Below are 17757 nucleotides of genomic sequence, written 5' to 3'. Positions count from 1 at the left end.
TGTTTTGTTTTTTGCACTAAACAGACTTTTCTCAAACACTGGCTAGGCCTATTATTGGAGTTATCTCACTTTGAATTCCACCAATGGGGTGAAGAATATGTGTATTGGAGTTTCCTTTGTTAGGAGATTTTTTTTTTGCCGACTCCCATTACGTTGGTATATAGCTGTTCCCGTGGGACTTGATCCTGTCTGAAGCATACCAACAGTGTGAGATGCTTACCATTGGCTGCCCGATTGACACAACTGCCTGCAGCTACACTTAACCATCAAAACTATATCACCTATTTACATGTATTTATTGTTGCAGCTCCAAAATGTTAAATTTTGACCATGGAAAACCGCTGATGATTCCGTTTGGCATGGATTCTTTGGAACAAATCGGTAAGTACAAACTGTGTATTTTTTCCACTGCTGTTTACTTACTAAACATTACTAAATGTTTCTTTTTGCTATTTTGTTTCATTCTGGCATGTTTCTGCTGCTGCTGTTGTCGCTGCTAAACATTGCTGCCATTGGTTCTTGGTTCTTGGTTGGTTTTTCTCCTAAATACTCCACGTGGGAGTTTATACAGGAGGCCAGAAATACCAGGGCAAACCCCTTCTCTTAGGTGAGGCGTCATAAATAAATTAACCGTTCGCACGCGTGCGCAGGCGTTCCTTCCCGTTCTGAACGGCCCCCGTTCCTTCCCATGCCGAACGGCTTTTAGAACGCGTTCCGTAGATCGTGCTTGGGCAAGATTCACTGAGGGGGTATTGTTATGTTAATCAACCGTTCCTTTGCGTGCGAGAACGGGAGCAGCACAACAAAGATGCGAAGAACAACTATGTGTATATACTTGTACAGAAAAAAAATCCGTTTTGGTTTGGAATTTAAATCAGATTTGGAATTTGAAAACCCGATATCGGGGCAAGCATTAAATAAAAAAAACATTTCAGAGTTTAGACAGCACGAGCAGGTATGAGGAGTTTGATATGATTTGTGCAAAGTGAAACACCAGCGTGATTCGAATAACAATGTGGTCGGCGTGCGTAAAATGCACAGTACTTTCCACTCATAGTCCACCCATGGTCCACCCAAGCCCCCTGCGTGCTCTGTCGAGGTTGGTCCGCTACAAACACAAGCATTTAATTCTCAATATATATTCGCGACTTCGGAAAATGTCTTTCTGGAAAAAAAGTTCTGATTGTTTTCAATGCTGTTGGTGACATGTTGATGCTGCCGAAGTTCCGACGTACTATGCATGCACCTTCTGTCATTATCATTATACGGCGGTACGGCCGGTGGGAACCATGCCATTTTGTACTGACCATGCTACACTACTGCATGGCCATGCGCGATTGCGAGTACAATGTACATGTACATGCCCGTGTATATGCATGGCGGCCTGTCAGCATGCCGGCGAACACAATCATGTACATGTATATGTAGGCCTATACACAGTGCAGTTAAATAATTGTGAGGGTCTATTACTTATTAGTATTAGATTTCAGTTTTGTTTGATATTATTTTAATTTTTTTTGACGTACAAAGGCCACGCAGCGAAACATTTCAAGAAAATGATACATGAAACAGCCGTTTTGCACGACTTGGGACTTCCTCCTGAGCACGCAATTCCCATGTTTTATAAACAGTCAGCCCCCGGGCTAGCATTGCATACCACATAGCATGTAAATGCAAGAGGCATGAGAGGGGTTACACGACGTACAGCAGGGGGCCCGTTCGCACGCGGGAGGACTGTGCAGCACATGAACCTCGCACCTTGCACGACGATGATCAGTTGGTGGCAGGAATTACTGAGACTTCAACAAGAGACAACCATGCCTGACCTTTTAAGATATTCCTGGGCAATTTAAAAGCCAGAAACCTGGGCGTAATTCGTTAAATTTTACCACGGAATCTACTGAAAAACGCGTTTGCAGTTCAGAAATGAAAACAGACGAAGAAGATAAAGTCGTTTTAAAATACAAATTGAGAAAACCAGACATACTACACTAGATGGTATCCAACCCAAAAAATAATTGAGACGTTTAACACTTATTTTATGTAAAACGAAGTGCGAGTATTCTTCTTTTTTTGGGGGGTACAAGCACGGAAATGTAAATTAGCAGGTACGGTACTGCATATAATGTTCACAAAAACAAGTTTAAACATTGTAAGAAGTTTGCTGACTGATGTATAAACTGGCCTTGTACACACGATCAGCGAATTATAAATCGAATATTCAAGGTTTTTACATACTGATAGTAAAGTTTGCAAAGGACTACTTTCCCCGTTCAAGGTGCCCGTATTTTTATACGTCCCCCCTGTACTGTACGGGCTAGCCTGTAGCGACGAGAAAGTTTGTCGGATACTTTTTAGTGCCGATGAGCTCTTCGTGTGTGCACAGACCGTGACTGGCCTTTTGTTGTATAAGAACGCGTTCGGAACGGGATGCCGTGAGCACGCGTGCGAACGGGAGGTAGATGTAACAAAAGGCCCCGTTCCTAGCGTGCGCACGCATTCGAACGGTTAATTTATTTATGACGCCTCGCCTTAGCGATAAGTGTTTACTGGGTTCTTTTACGTGCATTTATACAACACACGGGACCTACTGCTTAACGTCCCATCCGAATGACGAAGCAATAATGGTTAAGTGCCTTGCTTAAGAGCACAAGTGTCCGCTGGCGGGCTCGAACCCACGTCACTGTTGCCTCTGAAACACCAGAACGTGAGTCCGGTGTTCTTAACCGCTAGGCCATCACATTGCACCTATATATAGCAGCTGTAATTATTGTGGGCAATGTACGATTTAAGTCCAACTTTGAAGCCTCTTATTTTAGTCATTTAAAAAAAAACACAAAGGAAAACTGACTAGGTGGATTATATAAATCTAAAAATTAATGTGGCCTGACGTTGCGAACTTAGCAAGTTCTTCTTCAGAGGCTAAAACAGAAAGGACAGAGGTACATATATTAACATGGGGGTGCACACAAACATGCAGGGCTGAAAGAAGAAACACAAAAGGAGGATTAGGTGGGAAAGGTGTGGAAAGATGCAGGGGAGGGTGGATGAGGAAACAAAGAAACAAAGGGAGATGGCAAACCACAAGGGGTCTGGTATAAACAGGGGAGGGACCAGAAAGGGGAAGGATCAAAGGTCACAGGGAGTGGGAATGGACAAAAGAGTGTGAGAGTGAAGGGGGATGATGCGGGGGGGGGGGGGGGGGGGGGGGGGAAGGGATGAAAGATGGGTAAACACAAACAAGGAAGACCAGGTGGATTATCTGTAACAGAAGACAATGGAGGAAGAAAAGGATTAATCATTTCCAAGTTGGATGTTGAGACCATGTGGTTGAATAGTTCGAAGACGATTCATCCACACTTTCTCTCTGCTGAGGCGAACTGAGTCCTTGCGATGGCCAAGAGATTCAATGCCCTGCAAAATCATATCAGAAATGGAGTGGTTATGCAGGTTGAAGTGATGACCAACAGGGGTGTCTAGTTTCTTGGTGTTGACCGTTGACTGGTCGGCATAGAAACGCTTCTTGAGCGTATTCTTAGTCTCACTTACATACTGCACTCCACAGACCCTGCAAGAAATGAGATATATGACATTAGAGGTGTTACAAGTGATGTTACCAATGGTTCTGTGGGTAGTGACAGAAGAGTGGCCAGAAAAGGAGTCAGACTCCTGGATATGAATCTGGCAGACAACACATCTGGAACTGCACTTGAAAGTACCATGCTGGGTGGGAGGGGATGCATCTAAGGATGGGACTTCAGCTCGAACAATCAAGTCCTGTAGATAATGAGGACGCCTGTAAGCCAATGTGGGGCCGTTGGGGATGGCGCGGGCAAGGCGATCTGAAGTATGGAGGATATGATGATTGTCATTAGTGATTTTGCGAAGGGGAGGGAGATTGGGGTGAAACGTGGTAACCAAGGGAATCATGGGTTTGGCCATGGCATCAGGGGCCTTTCCCGTGAGAGCTAGATTTCTAGGGATAGCTTTAGCTCTGGCAATGGCACGATGAACTTGGCAAGAGCTGTGACCCCTGGCCACCAAGTTGTTCCTCACTATCTGTGTATGGCGGGAGAAATCGGAATCATTAGAACAAATTCTTCTGAGTCTGAGTGCCTGGCTAAACGCTATGCCAGTTTTGCAGTGCCTGGGGTGACAGCTGGAGGAGTGGAGGTACTGGTGGGTGTCTGTGGGTTTGGAATACAGGTCAGTGGTTAGTGAGTTGCCTTGCTTGCAGACGGTGACATCCAGAAAGTGGGTTTGGTGAGCCGAGAACTCCGATGTGAATTTGATGGTTCTGTGGAAGGAATTGATGTGGTTAGTGAAGGTCAAGAGACTGTCCTCATCACTAGTCCAGATGAAAAAAACATCATCAATATATCTCCACCAGATCCAAGGGCGACATGGGGCCGAGGCAAGAATGCGTTCTTCGAGGTCACCCATGAAGAGGCAAGCCATGGAGGGGGCCATGCGAGTGCCCATTGCAGTGCCGTGTACCTGTAGATAGTGTTCACTGATGGGAGGAGTCGTGTCCTGCCTTGGCCAGAGCCAAGGAGCAAGCACGAACACCCTCCTCATGTGGGATGTTGGTGTACAGAGATGAGACGTCGAAAGTCCCAATGATGGCTGTGCTGGGAATCTGGTCCTTGATTCCTTCAAGCTTGCGGAGGAAGTCTGGGGTGTCGTGAATGTATGACGAAATCTGTGGGACAAGGGGTTTGAGAAAACTGTCAATGAACAGGGAGATGCGTTCCGTGGGTGAGTCATTACCGGAGATGATGGGTCTACCGGGGTTGCCAGCCTTGTGAATCTTGGGTAGAAGGTAAAATCTGGCAGTCCTACAATCACAGGGAGAAAGAAATTTGTGATCCTTCTTGGACAACTGGTCACGTGATCGCATATCGTCAAGTACCTGTTGTATATCTTGACAGAAAGTGCCTGTGGGGTCAGAGTCAAGGCGGGTATAGTTAGTGCGATTATCCAACTGGCGGTGGGCCTCATTAATGTACTGCTGACGATCCATGATGACCACAGCTGAACCTTTATCTGCTGGCTTGATGATGATGTCGGTGCGAGAGCGCAAGGAGTTGAGAGCCAGGCACTCCTCTCTGGGGAGATTATCATGAGTCCTGTGGGGGAAGTTGTCTGGGTTAGTGACTTGGGAATTGATAACTTGAACGTATGTCTCTATGGCTGGTACACGATTCTTGGAGGGTACCCATGAACTCTTGACTCGAAAAGGCTCTGGCTCACACGGTTCACTGTCCAGGAAAAACTCTTTTTTTCATGTAGGTGGATTATAATTATTTTAAAGTTGAATAAAGAAATTTACTGGAGCGGGATTTGAACATGCAACCACTGGGTTGAAGACGTTGTCATGACGTCACTTCAGATTTTGAATACTATTGACAATATCTATCTACCCACAAACCTGCATCATGATCGGACACTCTCTTATATGCGTTTCAAAACATCTATGGGCAATTCCACCGTCACTCACGTTACATTTAAATGCCATAAGGCTACTTTGACCTCTCACTGCTTCAAAAGTACTTGATCAAGCTGAATCAAACCAGCCATACAACAACCGTGGGGTAAGGGGTACTCAAAAAAAGGAAAGAAAAATTCAATCATTAATTCACTTTTTGAAAACATGTGGTCTACTTCACTCTACTTACTACTTATGCATATTCCCTATACCGGCAGGTATTTCACGCTAAGAGTTTTATCAGGGGTTTTCCTTAACTTTTTCCTTTACTGGCCGGCCGGGCCAGTAAACCAGAGTTTTCACTGGCCCGCAACCTTTGTCCACTTCGTGTCCTACTTACCTGTTGGACCTACAAATGCATATTTCCTTAACTATGTAAATTAACCGCTAAAGTAAAGATTTGCTATAGCGTGCCACAGCGCCCTCCTGCGCCAGCGCCCACAATAGTCAGAGCCCCCGCCATTATCGTCCTCTTTTCTTTAGCGCTCGTGTCGGTAGGACGTGTTTTTCAATGCTCACAGTAGCATGCACGTTTTTACTGGATTTAATCGCTATTTATTATTAATTTTCTCAAGATTTGCAGTACATTTGTTTCTCGGAAGCACTAGGTGTGTTTCTGGTTACATTTGTTTGTTTTTTAGACGAGTTTTATAAACGTTTTTATTTCGTTTTACGACCTCGTGTTTTTGCGTGTATACATTGTATATTAAAGGATACGTATGTGTTTGTATTTTTTTATCCTTACAGTTTGAAGAAAATCCTACTATAGTTCTGAGACTGTTCTGGATTTTGGGGTCTTTGATAAAATGCCTCCCAAAAATTTCGTGACTTGTGATAAATGTCACAAGATTTTGCCGAATAGCCTAGACGACTCCCATGAATTATGTCCTAAGTGTAGGCCATGTTCTAGAGCTCTTAGGTGTTCCGTTTGCGAGCCATGGGGCTCCGAAATGTGGACGAAGATTGACACCTGGCTAGCGAAATCTACAGACTCGGCAAGAAGTGAAGCTTCGACCACTTCTGGAAAGAAAAAGAAGTCATCGAAGCGGGTAAGTACGGAGCCACTGCGGTCCGTTCCTGGTATTGGTTTTACCGATCCTACCGGACGCGCGACGGGGCTTTCGCGGACTGGAGCCGGGCCGATGGCCGAGGGTTCCAGTGCCGCAAGTCTTTCCCGGGGACAGGTTTCGGGCACGGAAGTGTCGCAGGCCAGTCCCCATAAGGGAAGGAAAGGGACCGGTGGTGGGCGCGATGCGCCGAAAACCACCGGCCCTGACTCGGTTCAAACCGGGGCCAGACGGAAGTCTGCGAGCTCCCGGGCCAATGAGTCGGCAAACCGAGAAAAACATCGGTCTACGTCGGCAATCCCGGCGACCGACACCGGGATTTCCCCGGGAGCAGATTGCTCCGAAGGGGATTCCCCGGATTGTCCTCAGCCACCGGTTGAGGGCGCAAAACCGAAGATACAAAAACCGATCGGCCCATCGCGTTTACGTTCGGCCCCGACCGTTGGTCTGGGGAACCGAGCGGAACTGGGCCCTATCGGTTTGACGGCCGCCGCGTTTAACCCGGCGCCCGGTCAAACCCGGAGCGTGCCGGTGGCACCTGGGGTTCTTTCGGACGTTCCTTCGGGAATTACTGATTTAATGGCTCATCACCGTGGATCGGAACATCGATCACGGCCCAAGAATAAACGGCCGGGCCCATAAATCCCGCCGCCGCCGTTATTCTAGCTCTTCAACGAGCGACAGTGCCAGTACGTCGCCGACTTCTGGCCAGTCATCGGACCACCCATTCATCGCAAACGCGGGCGGAGAGACAAGACATCGGATTTATTGCTGAAAGGTTTTCAGGCTTTGTCGGCTCAGTTGGCGGCGTTGGCGCCACAACAATTACAAATTTCCCCTCAAGCTGAGGCTGAAGATCGGGAATTTGACCGGGAATCAGGCGGCGCTATTTCTATTCACCCGTCTGATTCATTGCAAGAGTCGGACTCGGACGTCAACCGCGCTACGCCCAGAGACGCCAAGAGACCTTCACCTACTCATTCTACAGCTGTAGATACACACGAGGCAACACCTAAGGGTAACCTCGAGTCCCAGCCGGGTCCATCTTCGATGGATCGGCCATCTGACGTGGATTCTACCGGGAGTCATCCTTATGAGACTACCGATAATAGATTTTGTGAAGTGGTGTGGGATATGGTTCGTGTATTAAAGGTTTCCATTCCTGAACAGTCAGAATCTTCACAAGGTACACGGCCTAGTTTTAAGAAACGCACAGGTGTACCAGAGCGGGATTCCCCGAAGTCAACCTTTCCGGAATTCCCGGTGGACAGGGTTTTTTCTAACCGTCTTAAAACAATAGCTGGTCAGAAAAATGGCAACCCTTTGCCAAGGCAGCATGTCATCCCTTTCGGGTTCCAAAACAGGATACCGAAGAATTTTTAACAGTTCCGGTTATCCCAGACAATGCAAAGGACAAGATGGCGGCAGATACAGGGAAACAATCACTTAAGGTTCCCTTTGCCGATCCTGTCCGGAGTAAGCTTGAAGAGGCATTACATAAGGTTGATGCAGCATCCCGCATGGGTCTGCAAACGACTTCATTTATGCTTCTTTTGTCAGAATACTTGGTTACTGCACGTGATTCCGGTTCCAGTGTTTCTCCTACAATGGCTGTCAATGCCTTTCAATGTCTGGAGGATGGATTACGCATCATCCTAGACCAATTTGCTAGGGTCTCTGTACTTGCCATGGTCTCCAGACGTTCCAATGTTCTAGAAACGATCTTCTTCCCTTCAGAAGGGGCAAGAAAACGCATGGAGGCCCTTCCTTTATGGAGCAAGGATTTGTTTGCGGATCAGTTCCAGACGATGATGGAGGCCGAGGCCAAACGTCTAGAAGCAACAGACCGTATTTATTTACAGGCCCCTCGGAAGAAGTCACAACCAACAGCTAAGGTCCCGACTACTTCGAATAGGTCCAAAGGGTTTAGAAAACCTTTGCCCTCCTTTCGGACACCCAAGTCTACCCAATCAACCACTGTGGCTCGATCAACACCGGCAGCAGCCGCAACAACATCACAGACAACTTCCGGACGAAGTTTTGGCTGGCCAACCTCAAGAGGTCGTGGCACGCGGTTTCCCTCCCGCCAGAATTCTTCTCGAGCGGGTCAGGGGTGGCGTCGGTGACGCTGGTTCTCCATCCGTGGCCCCCCAGATTGGGCCCGTGGGGGCCGCTTAAGGCAATTCGGGGAGACTTGGGCCCACTTTTGCACCGATGGGTGGGTGCTTCAGACAGTCACACAGGGGTACAGCCTCGAGTTTACGAGCACTCCTCCATCGGTAATGTTCTCACGTCCCACCCCTGTTCCATCAGACAGAGAACAGCGGAAGGCATTGGAGAAAGAAATAGAAACCCTGCTATCAAAAGCAAGCAATTCAACCGGTACAAAGCCCAGTAGAAACATCAGGTTTCATGTCGACATTCTTCCTTACACCCAAGAAGAAGCAAGGCGAGTGGCGTCCTATTCTGAACCTAAAGCCGTTGAACAGGTTTATTCGTCCATGGCGGTTCCGAATGGAGACTCTGCGCACCGTCTTAAATTCTCTCCCAACACCATCCTGGGCCGCATCAATAGATCTGCGGGATGCTTATCTTCACATACCCATTTGCGAGGAACACAGAAAATACCTTCGTTTTCACTACAAAAATGCAATTTTCGAGTTCCTCACTCTTCCGTTCGGTCTGTCAACATCACCAAGGGTCTTCACCAGGGTAACAAAGACCCTGGCAACAATACTTCGAAGAGCGAATATAATGATATTCCTCTACCTGGACGATTGGTTAATCGTAGGCAGGTCCAAAGAGGAAGTTCGACAGTCCTTAGAGGTAACCGTCGACTTGACGACAAGGTTAGGGTTTCTGATAAACTTGGAAAAGTCTCATCTGGTCCCCACCCAGACACCGTCTTTTCTAGGGGCAAAAATCGACCTGGTAACAGGGATCGCTTACCCTTCGAGCGAACGAGTACACAATGTCCAGGAGTGCGCCACACTGTTCCTGACGGCTCAATCAGCACCAGCGGTGGCCTGGCTACGACTGCTGGGCCTAATGGCCAGTCTGGTCGATCTAGTCCCATGGTGTCGCCTGAGGATGCGGCCAATTCAAATGCATCTTTTGGCTCATTTTCGACCCAGTCAGCATCCTTTGTCAAGGAGCATACCAATACTGAAGCCAATCATCCCCCATATTCATTGGTGGACAATTTGGAGCAACCTGAGTCAAGGTTTGCCCTTTCCTCCTCCACTTCCCACGGTGACTCTTACGACAGATGCATCCAACATGGGATGGGGTGCGCATCTGCAGTCACAGCAAGTGTCAGGTCGTTGGACGCCAGACGAACGGGTTTTCCACATCAATGTTCTGGAACTCCTTGCAGTTCGCAGAGCCTTATCCCAGCTCGTCAGCCTAGTCAAACAGAAGGTTGTAATGGTGCAATCCGACAACTCAACTGTAGTGGCCTACATAAATCGCCAAGGAGGAACACATTCCCCCCAGCTGTGCTTCCAGACTTGGAAGCTACTCCTTTGGTGCATAGATCACAACGTAACTCTTGTGGCATGTCACATACCAGGCGAGTTGAATGTCACGGCAGACGCGCTGTCCAGAGGAAAGATCCTTCCAACAGAATGGCAACTTCACCCAAAAGTTGTCCAAACACTGTTCAATCTAGTGGATCGTCCCAACATAGATCTATTCGCGTCATCGCTGAACAACCAATTGCCGGTATACTGCACTCAAGTCGTGGATCCGAAAGCCTGGGCAGTCGATGCCTTAACAATCGACTGGACAGGCATGTACGCAAATGCATACCCACCGATCTCAATTCTCTCGAGGGTACTGCACAAGATACAGAAGGAACCCTGCAAGGTGATGCTCATAGCTCCATTTTGGCCTCGCCAAACCTGGTTCCAAACGATGATCAGGTTGCTGGTTCATCAGCCCATCATCCTCCCGCAGAGACCAGATATACTGAAACAGACCCGGCCCAAGTTGAACCACCCGGATCCGGAGTCACTACGCCTGACTTGTTGGCTATTGTCCAGCATTCCATGCGAACAGCAGGCCTTTCTGAGGAAGCTGCCGCCTTGGCAGCCTGTGGCCGGAGATCGTCTACAAGGAAGACATATGATAGCCGACTCCGACATTTTTTTAGGTGGTGCGACGGGAGGGACGTGGATCCCCTCTCTGCATCTGTAACCATGGTTGGGGACTTCCTCCTCCACCTGTTTAATACAGGGCTTACATTGGCCACAGTAAAAAATTACAAGTCGGCCATTGCTGCAGTGCATCAAGGTTTTCAAGATGGCTCCTCTGTATCAAACAACCTGGCACTAGGTCAACTGCTCAAAGGCATGTTTACGAAGCGTCGTCCTCAACGTAAACTTATCCCAGCATGGGATTTAGGAGAGGTCCTACGTACTCTGGCAAACCCGCCCTATGAACCTCTTGCGACGGTACCCTTGTTGGATCTGTCAGTCAAGGTAGCTTTCCTCCTCCCTGCTGCAACAGCTAGGAGACGGAGCGAGCTCCATGCATTGACCCTGGACAAGGGACACATAAGATGGGAGCCGCACGGAGTACGTCTCATCCCTCGAAGTACTTTCCTTACTAAAAACCAGTCTCCTAACTTCCAGCCTCCGGACATCTTTGTTCCTGAATTGAAATCATTATCTTCAGTCCCCGAAGATAAGAAATGGTGCCCAGTTAGAGCTCTAAAATGGTACATAGCTCGCACAAAACCCATCCGCGGTGGGGAGTCTCAACTGTTTATAACTTCGACTTCTCCCCACCGCCCAGCATCCCGTGACACAATTTCTCGATGGATAGTTACAGCTATCCGATCCCAAATGCCAGACAGTCCTCGGAACGAATCCCGTCGGACGATTCATGCGCATGATACAAGGGCGGTCACAACGTCATGGGCACTCTTGCGGGGTGTTCCTGTGGAAGATATAATGCAGGCAGCATGTTGGAAAACAGCAACGACCTTTTCGTCATGTTACCTGAGAGATGTCCTCTTAACAGAGGGGCGGACTGGGCGGGTGACAATGTCAGCCACCATGCCATCAGCTGCCCCAAGACAACCCTCCAAAGAGGTCTCAACCCAGGCTGTTGTACCAACAACTCAACAGTAGGGTGAGTAAGGCTCATGGTAGTTTGTAATGTGCCTTTCTGTAGTCCATGAGGGGATTCCTTATTTGTGTGTCCTTCTTTGGCTCATTTGCAGCCCACTCCCACCACCAAGTTCAGTGCCAGTCTATGCATTTGTAGGTCCAACAGGTAAGTAGGACACGAAGTGGACAACCCCCAAACAATGGTGTTTGGTTGTCCACGAGGGGACTACTTACCTGTTGGACCGTCCCGCCCGCCTTTCCCCACAGTGGGCTCCTCCTTTGGTGTGATTCACTCGCGCTAAAGAAAGAGGACGATAATGGCGGGGGCTCTGACTATTGTGGGCGCTGGCGCAGGAAGGCGCTGTGGCACGCTATAGCAAATCTTTACTTTAGCGGTTAATTTACATAGTTAAGGAAATATGCATTTGTAGGTCCAACAGGTAAGTAGTCCCCTCGTGGACAACCAAACACCATTGTTTGGGGGTTTTCACTTGCCCACATGTTTTAATAGTAACTTTCAATCAAATCACCATAAGCATTTTTGATAACATTTTTGATAATAAATTATGCAATATGAATACAATCGGCAATTATCTTAATCATGTACATAATATTGCATGTAGTTCCTTTTTAAGTGATGTCAATGTTTCTTTAATTGTCCATGCTTTAACATAGAGCAAGGCTTTAATTAACAGGAATCAAATAGGGGGAGAAGTTATAATCAAAATTTATGCAGTGTGCTTCGTTCCGAACTTAAGGCTTTAGGTGTTCTATTTCCGACATGTTTTGATAAAACACGAACGAAAAAAGCGTTATCTTGAGGAACAAGAAAACATTGCACACAGTCGTGGTATTAATGGGAGTTTACCAAGTTAGTAACTGAACTGTTTTAACTTGTTTGAAAATGAGTGAGAAGGCCAGTATTTTCAAAAAAAACATCTCTCGCGCGAGCCATGCATTTCTAGCGAAGAATGGTGCAATCAGCGTGCCTAGCCAAGAAGCGCTGCGGGCGGGCGACCCACGAACTTACGCTGGTCACGTCAATCCATAACGTTTTCCGGAGCACGGTCCACTTTACATTCACTAGTCTTTACATTCAAAATAGGCCCCTCGAATCTCTCTAGCGAATCTCTCAGTGTTGGAGGTCTCGAGGCCGGCCTCGGCCTCGAGGCCGATTTTCATGGCCTCGGAGGTGCAAGGCCTCGGCCTTGGCCTCGGCCTCGGAGCCTTCCGGCCTCGGCGAATCGGTCGAGGCCGGCTCGAGGCCGCCCATTTTGATGTGTTTTCAATTCTAATTAATTTTAATTTTTTTACCGTATCAAACCCTCAAGATTCTGCCGCAGTGGGTTCCGTGAAACGAACGCATATACAATGCACGCACGAATGAACTGGAAATGGTTGCATTGAACGTTTTCACGTATGTAGCATCTTCGCCTAGCCTGCGCTTCAGCTTTCCACGTGCGTGCAAGCGTTATAACTGTTACCGCGTGCCAGACTACATAAGTCTAGCACCAAGCCCATTGGCGTACAATAACATGTGGTAGTAGACTAGTCTGGTTGCAGTGTTGTACACAATTTCCTCGTTTCGCCTCTATACAACGACCTTTAAAAATGATTTGCGGCAAGGTGCGGCAAGCTTAATCATTTCTTTTTATAGGCCACTGTTTCAGTAAAAGTCTGAACTTTCTGGGTACGATCGAGTGTACTAGTCCGTACCATTTTTTTTTCATAAAGATATGATAAATACAATTACGATTTATCAAGTAGACTTTATTTGTACAGGGCGATTTAAATGAAAGTTCCAGCTCACACGGTAATGTTTGGCGCAAATGGTCGATATGGAAAGCGCGATTTCAGAATTTGTTTTTCCAACCAAATGAATGCAAAGTTCTGAATGAATGTTTTAATAATAGGAGTCAGTATTCCTCGTGGTACCAGGATTTTTTTGGGGTATTTTTAGAGCCATGTTGATACTTATAACATGTATAAGCATGGTTGAAATTGACTAATTTTGCGTGATTACAGACATACGGCAAAAACCTCTGGACTCCCTACCTCTTGCCATGATCTTAAAATACTTCGAAGCCAAGTTGGATTCAAATCGGATGATCCGAGAATTCATGGTCATTTTGATGAACTGAGTGATATCATGCACGCATGTTCCGTGTTGTTTGGAGCGGGATTGGCCATTGACAGACTTTGTCTGGTACCACGGTATTAACAGTGATAATGCGTGGACACTTATCCCGTTGTGTGGAGCGGGATTGGAACTATGCTTTGCCCGTGCGTAATGGTGGGCCGTCTGGCATTGTCTGGTCGCATCGCGGTGTTTGCTCGGCGCGCGCCTGGACAGTGCGAAGGTCGGGGGGGGGGGGGGGATGGAAATTTTTGGTTATGAGTGGTAAAAACCTGATTCAAAAATCAAGTTGTTGTTTATTTAATGGGGATTCCTATGATATTAAGCATATTGATAGGTTATGAAAATAAGATTTATAAAACATGCTAAAAGTAAATGATGTAAATCTTACAGAATAGAAACTCAATATTTGGCCATTTAAATTGTTGTATCTCCAAAGGGTAAATTCCTTTCTTTAAAAAATAAAATTCGCCGGACTCCCTACAAGAGAAAACCCATTGCAAGCTGTACATTTGTAAGCCAGGCACTCCAAAACTCAGTGAATTCAACTAAAAAGATGTTGAAACTCCAACATAATCTTATCCTTGTGATTTATATTTTATTACGTGTTTTGATAGCTGGCCTCGGCCTCGGCCTTGGCCTCGGAGGTGGTGGCCTCGGCCTTGGCCTTGGCCTCGCGGTTGTGGCCTCGGCCTCGGCCTTGGCCTCGGAGGTTGTGGCCTCGGCCTTGGCCTCGGCCTCGGAGGTTGTGGCCTCGACTACAACACTGACTTTGATGTCTGCTCCCTAAGGAGGGATTTATACTAAGGACTGTCGGAGCCCTCTGTGCCTCCGGATGTCTTTGTTTCGGGCATCAAATCATTCTTGTCCAGACAGAGAATTTTTGATGCCAATCATGACTTTAAGGTCGTACATTAGCTGCACTGGGACGCTTTGAATCGGTCACTTGCAGTTACAAATGTATTTGTCATGACAACCCTACCATACAAGCAGGCTTCTCGCGACATGTTTTTTTCATGACGACCCTGCCATACAGGCAGGCCTTTCATGACATGTATTTATCATGGTGACCCCACCATACCTGCAGGCCTTTCATGACGAGATTGCCTGAAGGTTGGCTACGGTCATCCATGAAACCACGGACGTATCAACGGCAGAATCCGTGGGATTGGTCCGCATGTGCAAAATAAAAGGCAGAGCATGGGAGATCAGTGTTGAGGGCGACTGACTGAGCCTCATCATGTTCTCAAGACATTTTCAGACCGGAGACCTCCCCAGCATTGGTGTCTCCTAACTCTGATTCTTTATTGAGCTCTGTACATGTACATGTGCATATAATAGTGTCTATACATGTATGTACCATGTTATGATGTTTTGCCTTCCATGATAATTTTTTTTGTGCCCCACTCTTATGTGTAGGTATCGTCTCTGTTGGCATGTTGGACCACGTCTCTGTTGGCATGTTGAGGCTACCATTATGACTAATGTCTTTATCATGCCGACCTTTTTGGGCTGCCTTGTCCACCCACATGTGGAGCGACGGGCCCATCCAGGGTTTACGCGCATTGTTTACGTGCCCCTGTGAAAGGACAATAGCATCTCGCATGACTTACCGCCTTGACGGTGCTAGTCTATGCATAAGTAGTATTGCTCTACAGGTAAGTAGAGTGAAGTAGACTCCCCCCCCCCCCCACAGAAGTGTGGTTGGGGTCTATGAACGAATACTTACCTTTAGAGCATCCCTCCCCCCTACCCCACTCTTCTCGATGCCTTGAGTACATTCTGTATTCCGACTTAGCGCTTGAGAAAAGAGGACGCTCACGAGGCACGCATGCCGCGGGGTATCATAATAAAATCATAATAAAGACAGGGCGCCAGAGGGCGCTATTGTATATAACTCTTAGCAGAAAATACCTGCCGGTAGGGGGAATATGCATAAGTAGTATTGCTCTACAGGTAAGTATTCGTTCGTAGACCCCAACCACACTTCTGTGGGGGGGGGGGGGAATTTATTATTAAATACAATTAATTAAACCCTTCAATGTCTGAGCTAATTCTGTCTTTCTTGGGATGCTAAATAATTATAACTTGCATAGATAATTTTGGCTGTTCTAAATAATGATAAAGGGTATTTTAACTTCTTAATTCTAATATAAATTACTCGCGCACAGAGCTGCGTTAGGACGCCATCTCTTGGTTGCTATGTGTACATAACTTACGAACCAAATAAATAATTCTTTTACGCGCGCAGCGGGAAGTATAAAAACGCTGTGCGTGCCGCCCTCAATCAGTTGCCGCCAGCTAAGTCGCATCAATCGTTATAGGTAAGAAACTTTATTATTATTTTATTTGAGCTAAATTGAAGTCTCCCAAGTGCATTTTTGTAGTTTATTCCCACTGATTGATTCATAGACAACAATTGACTCCATACCACCAGTAATTATCATTTATTCGTTGTTGTCTGTATTGACTTTTAAGACCGATAATAAGAACTCCGGTTGCATTGTATTTTAATAAATTGTTTTGAACATATTTATTTGTGTTGCTTATTTTTCTTGAATAATTAAAGTAAAGTCATGAGTTGCCGCAACTTAAGTCACATCAATCGTTATAGTTCAAAGGGGTCAAGGCGGCAACTCACTCAACTCAACACTCCAGTGACTCTGGGCAGTTATAATAATAATAATAATAATAATTTGGGAGGCTAATCATCCTTACTCGCAGCTGGGATGCTGAATTGCGAAGGACGCGGCTACAACGTGGTCGGGCCGCTGGCACGTAAAGGCGCCTCTGGCTGCCGGCCACATCGACCCATATAAGACTACGGAGCACAGCCTGAGATCGAAAGTGTTTGATTTTTCCGGAGGGAGGAAAACCGGAGGGCCCGGAGAAAAACCCTCGTGGCACAGGAGAGAACCAACGCACAACTCTACTCACATGCGATCCGCGGCCAGGATTCGAACCGTGTTCACCTTGGTGAGAGGCGAGCGCTTTACGCACAAGCCACCCGTGCCACCCGAATAAATGTTGTACCTGGCAGAGTAGGCTACCCTATACCAAGAGGGTGTCGGCAGTGAACCACAAGTGAGCTGAAAGAGTAGAAGTTGTTGTAGTATTATTGATTTATATTGGACGTATTTATTTAATGTTAAAATAAAGAAGTTGAAGGTTCACTGCAATATTGGCTGTTTAATCGTCACTTCCCTTCGCCGTCCTGACTCGGTATTTAAGTACAGCTACCTGGTTGTATATTTCAACCGAACGAATCTCGGGATTAATATAAATTTATTGTCGCAGCCCATGCAGAAGAGTGCTCTCTACCTAGACCGAGAGACACTATTGGCTGCACGCGCGACACTAGGGAGGTTTGCGCTGGCTCAAAAGGTGAACCTTATGCTATCAAGACTGCTTTGGGATGGACCCTAAATGGTCCAGTAGGGCACCAGAAAAAAAAAGTCTCCATCCTCCTTCTTTGTCAAGCCAGACGTGGATCTTCAACAATAAGTTGAAGGATTTTGGAGGATTGACGACGTGCAAAACGTGGGCAGTGAAAATGAGATGATGTCTTGTCAGCCAAAAAAAGGTTCTTTCGATTTAGGAGAACTCACTGCTCCATGACGGAGTTAACTACACCATGGAGATTCCATTCAAGGAACGACCACCACATTTGCCCAATTGACAGGTTGATGGCAGAACACCGACTTAAATTGTTGGGTAAGCGTCTCTCCAAGGACTCCTCACTCAAGGAGAAGTACACCGGAGGCATCTATGATCTCCTTCAGAAGGGATATGCAGAGCCAGTTCGTGCAGGGGACATTGAGTGACGAGATGGCATTTGTCTGGTACCTCCCACATCATCCTATGATCAACCCGCGTAAACCAGACAAGGTTCGCATTGTATATAACTGAGTAGCCCGGTACCAAGGTACCTCACTTAATGATACCGTCTAT

At 46.9% G+C, this 17757-nt stretch overlaps 1 protein-coding gene across 2 annotated transcripts in view; it reads left to right on the top strand.

The window, feature by feature from the left end:
• Nucleotides 1–17757, top strand: part of LOC119723307 (cytoplasmic dynein 2 light intermediate chain 1-like) — a 73640-nt gene that overhangs the window by 35911 nt on the left and 19972 nt on the right. Inside the window, exons 6-7 of one of the 2 annotated variants that reach the window (XM_038193855.1) lie at nucleotides 308–381; nucleotides 15226–15390. In XM_038193855.1, coding sequence (XP_038049783.1) covers nucleotides 308–381; nucleotides 15226–15287 — 136 coding nt within the window. In that variant the 3' untranslated portion in view covers nucleotides 15288–15390. Of the gene's footprint in view, nucleotides 1–307; nucleotides 382–15225; nucleotides 15391–17757 lie in introns of those variants that run through there. The other variant, XM_038193854.1, reaches the window with a different exon arrangement.

The sequence above is a fragment of the Patiria miniata genome, unplaced genomic scaffold (assembly GCF_015706575.1).
Source record: "Patiria miniata isolate m_02_andy unplaced genomic scaffold, ASM1570657v1 HiC_scaffold_17, whole genome shotgun sequence".
Lineage (NCBI taxonomy): Eukaryota > Metazoa > Echinodermata > Asteroidea > Valvatida > Asterinidae > Patiria > Patiria miniata.
Note: the sequence above shows the minus strand (reverse complement) of the source record. Positions and strands in the feature narration are given on the sequence as shown.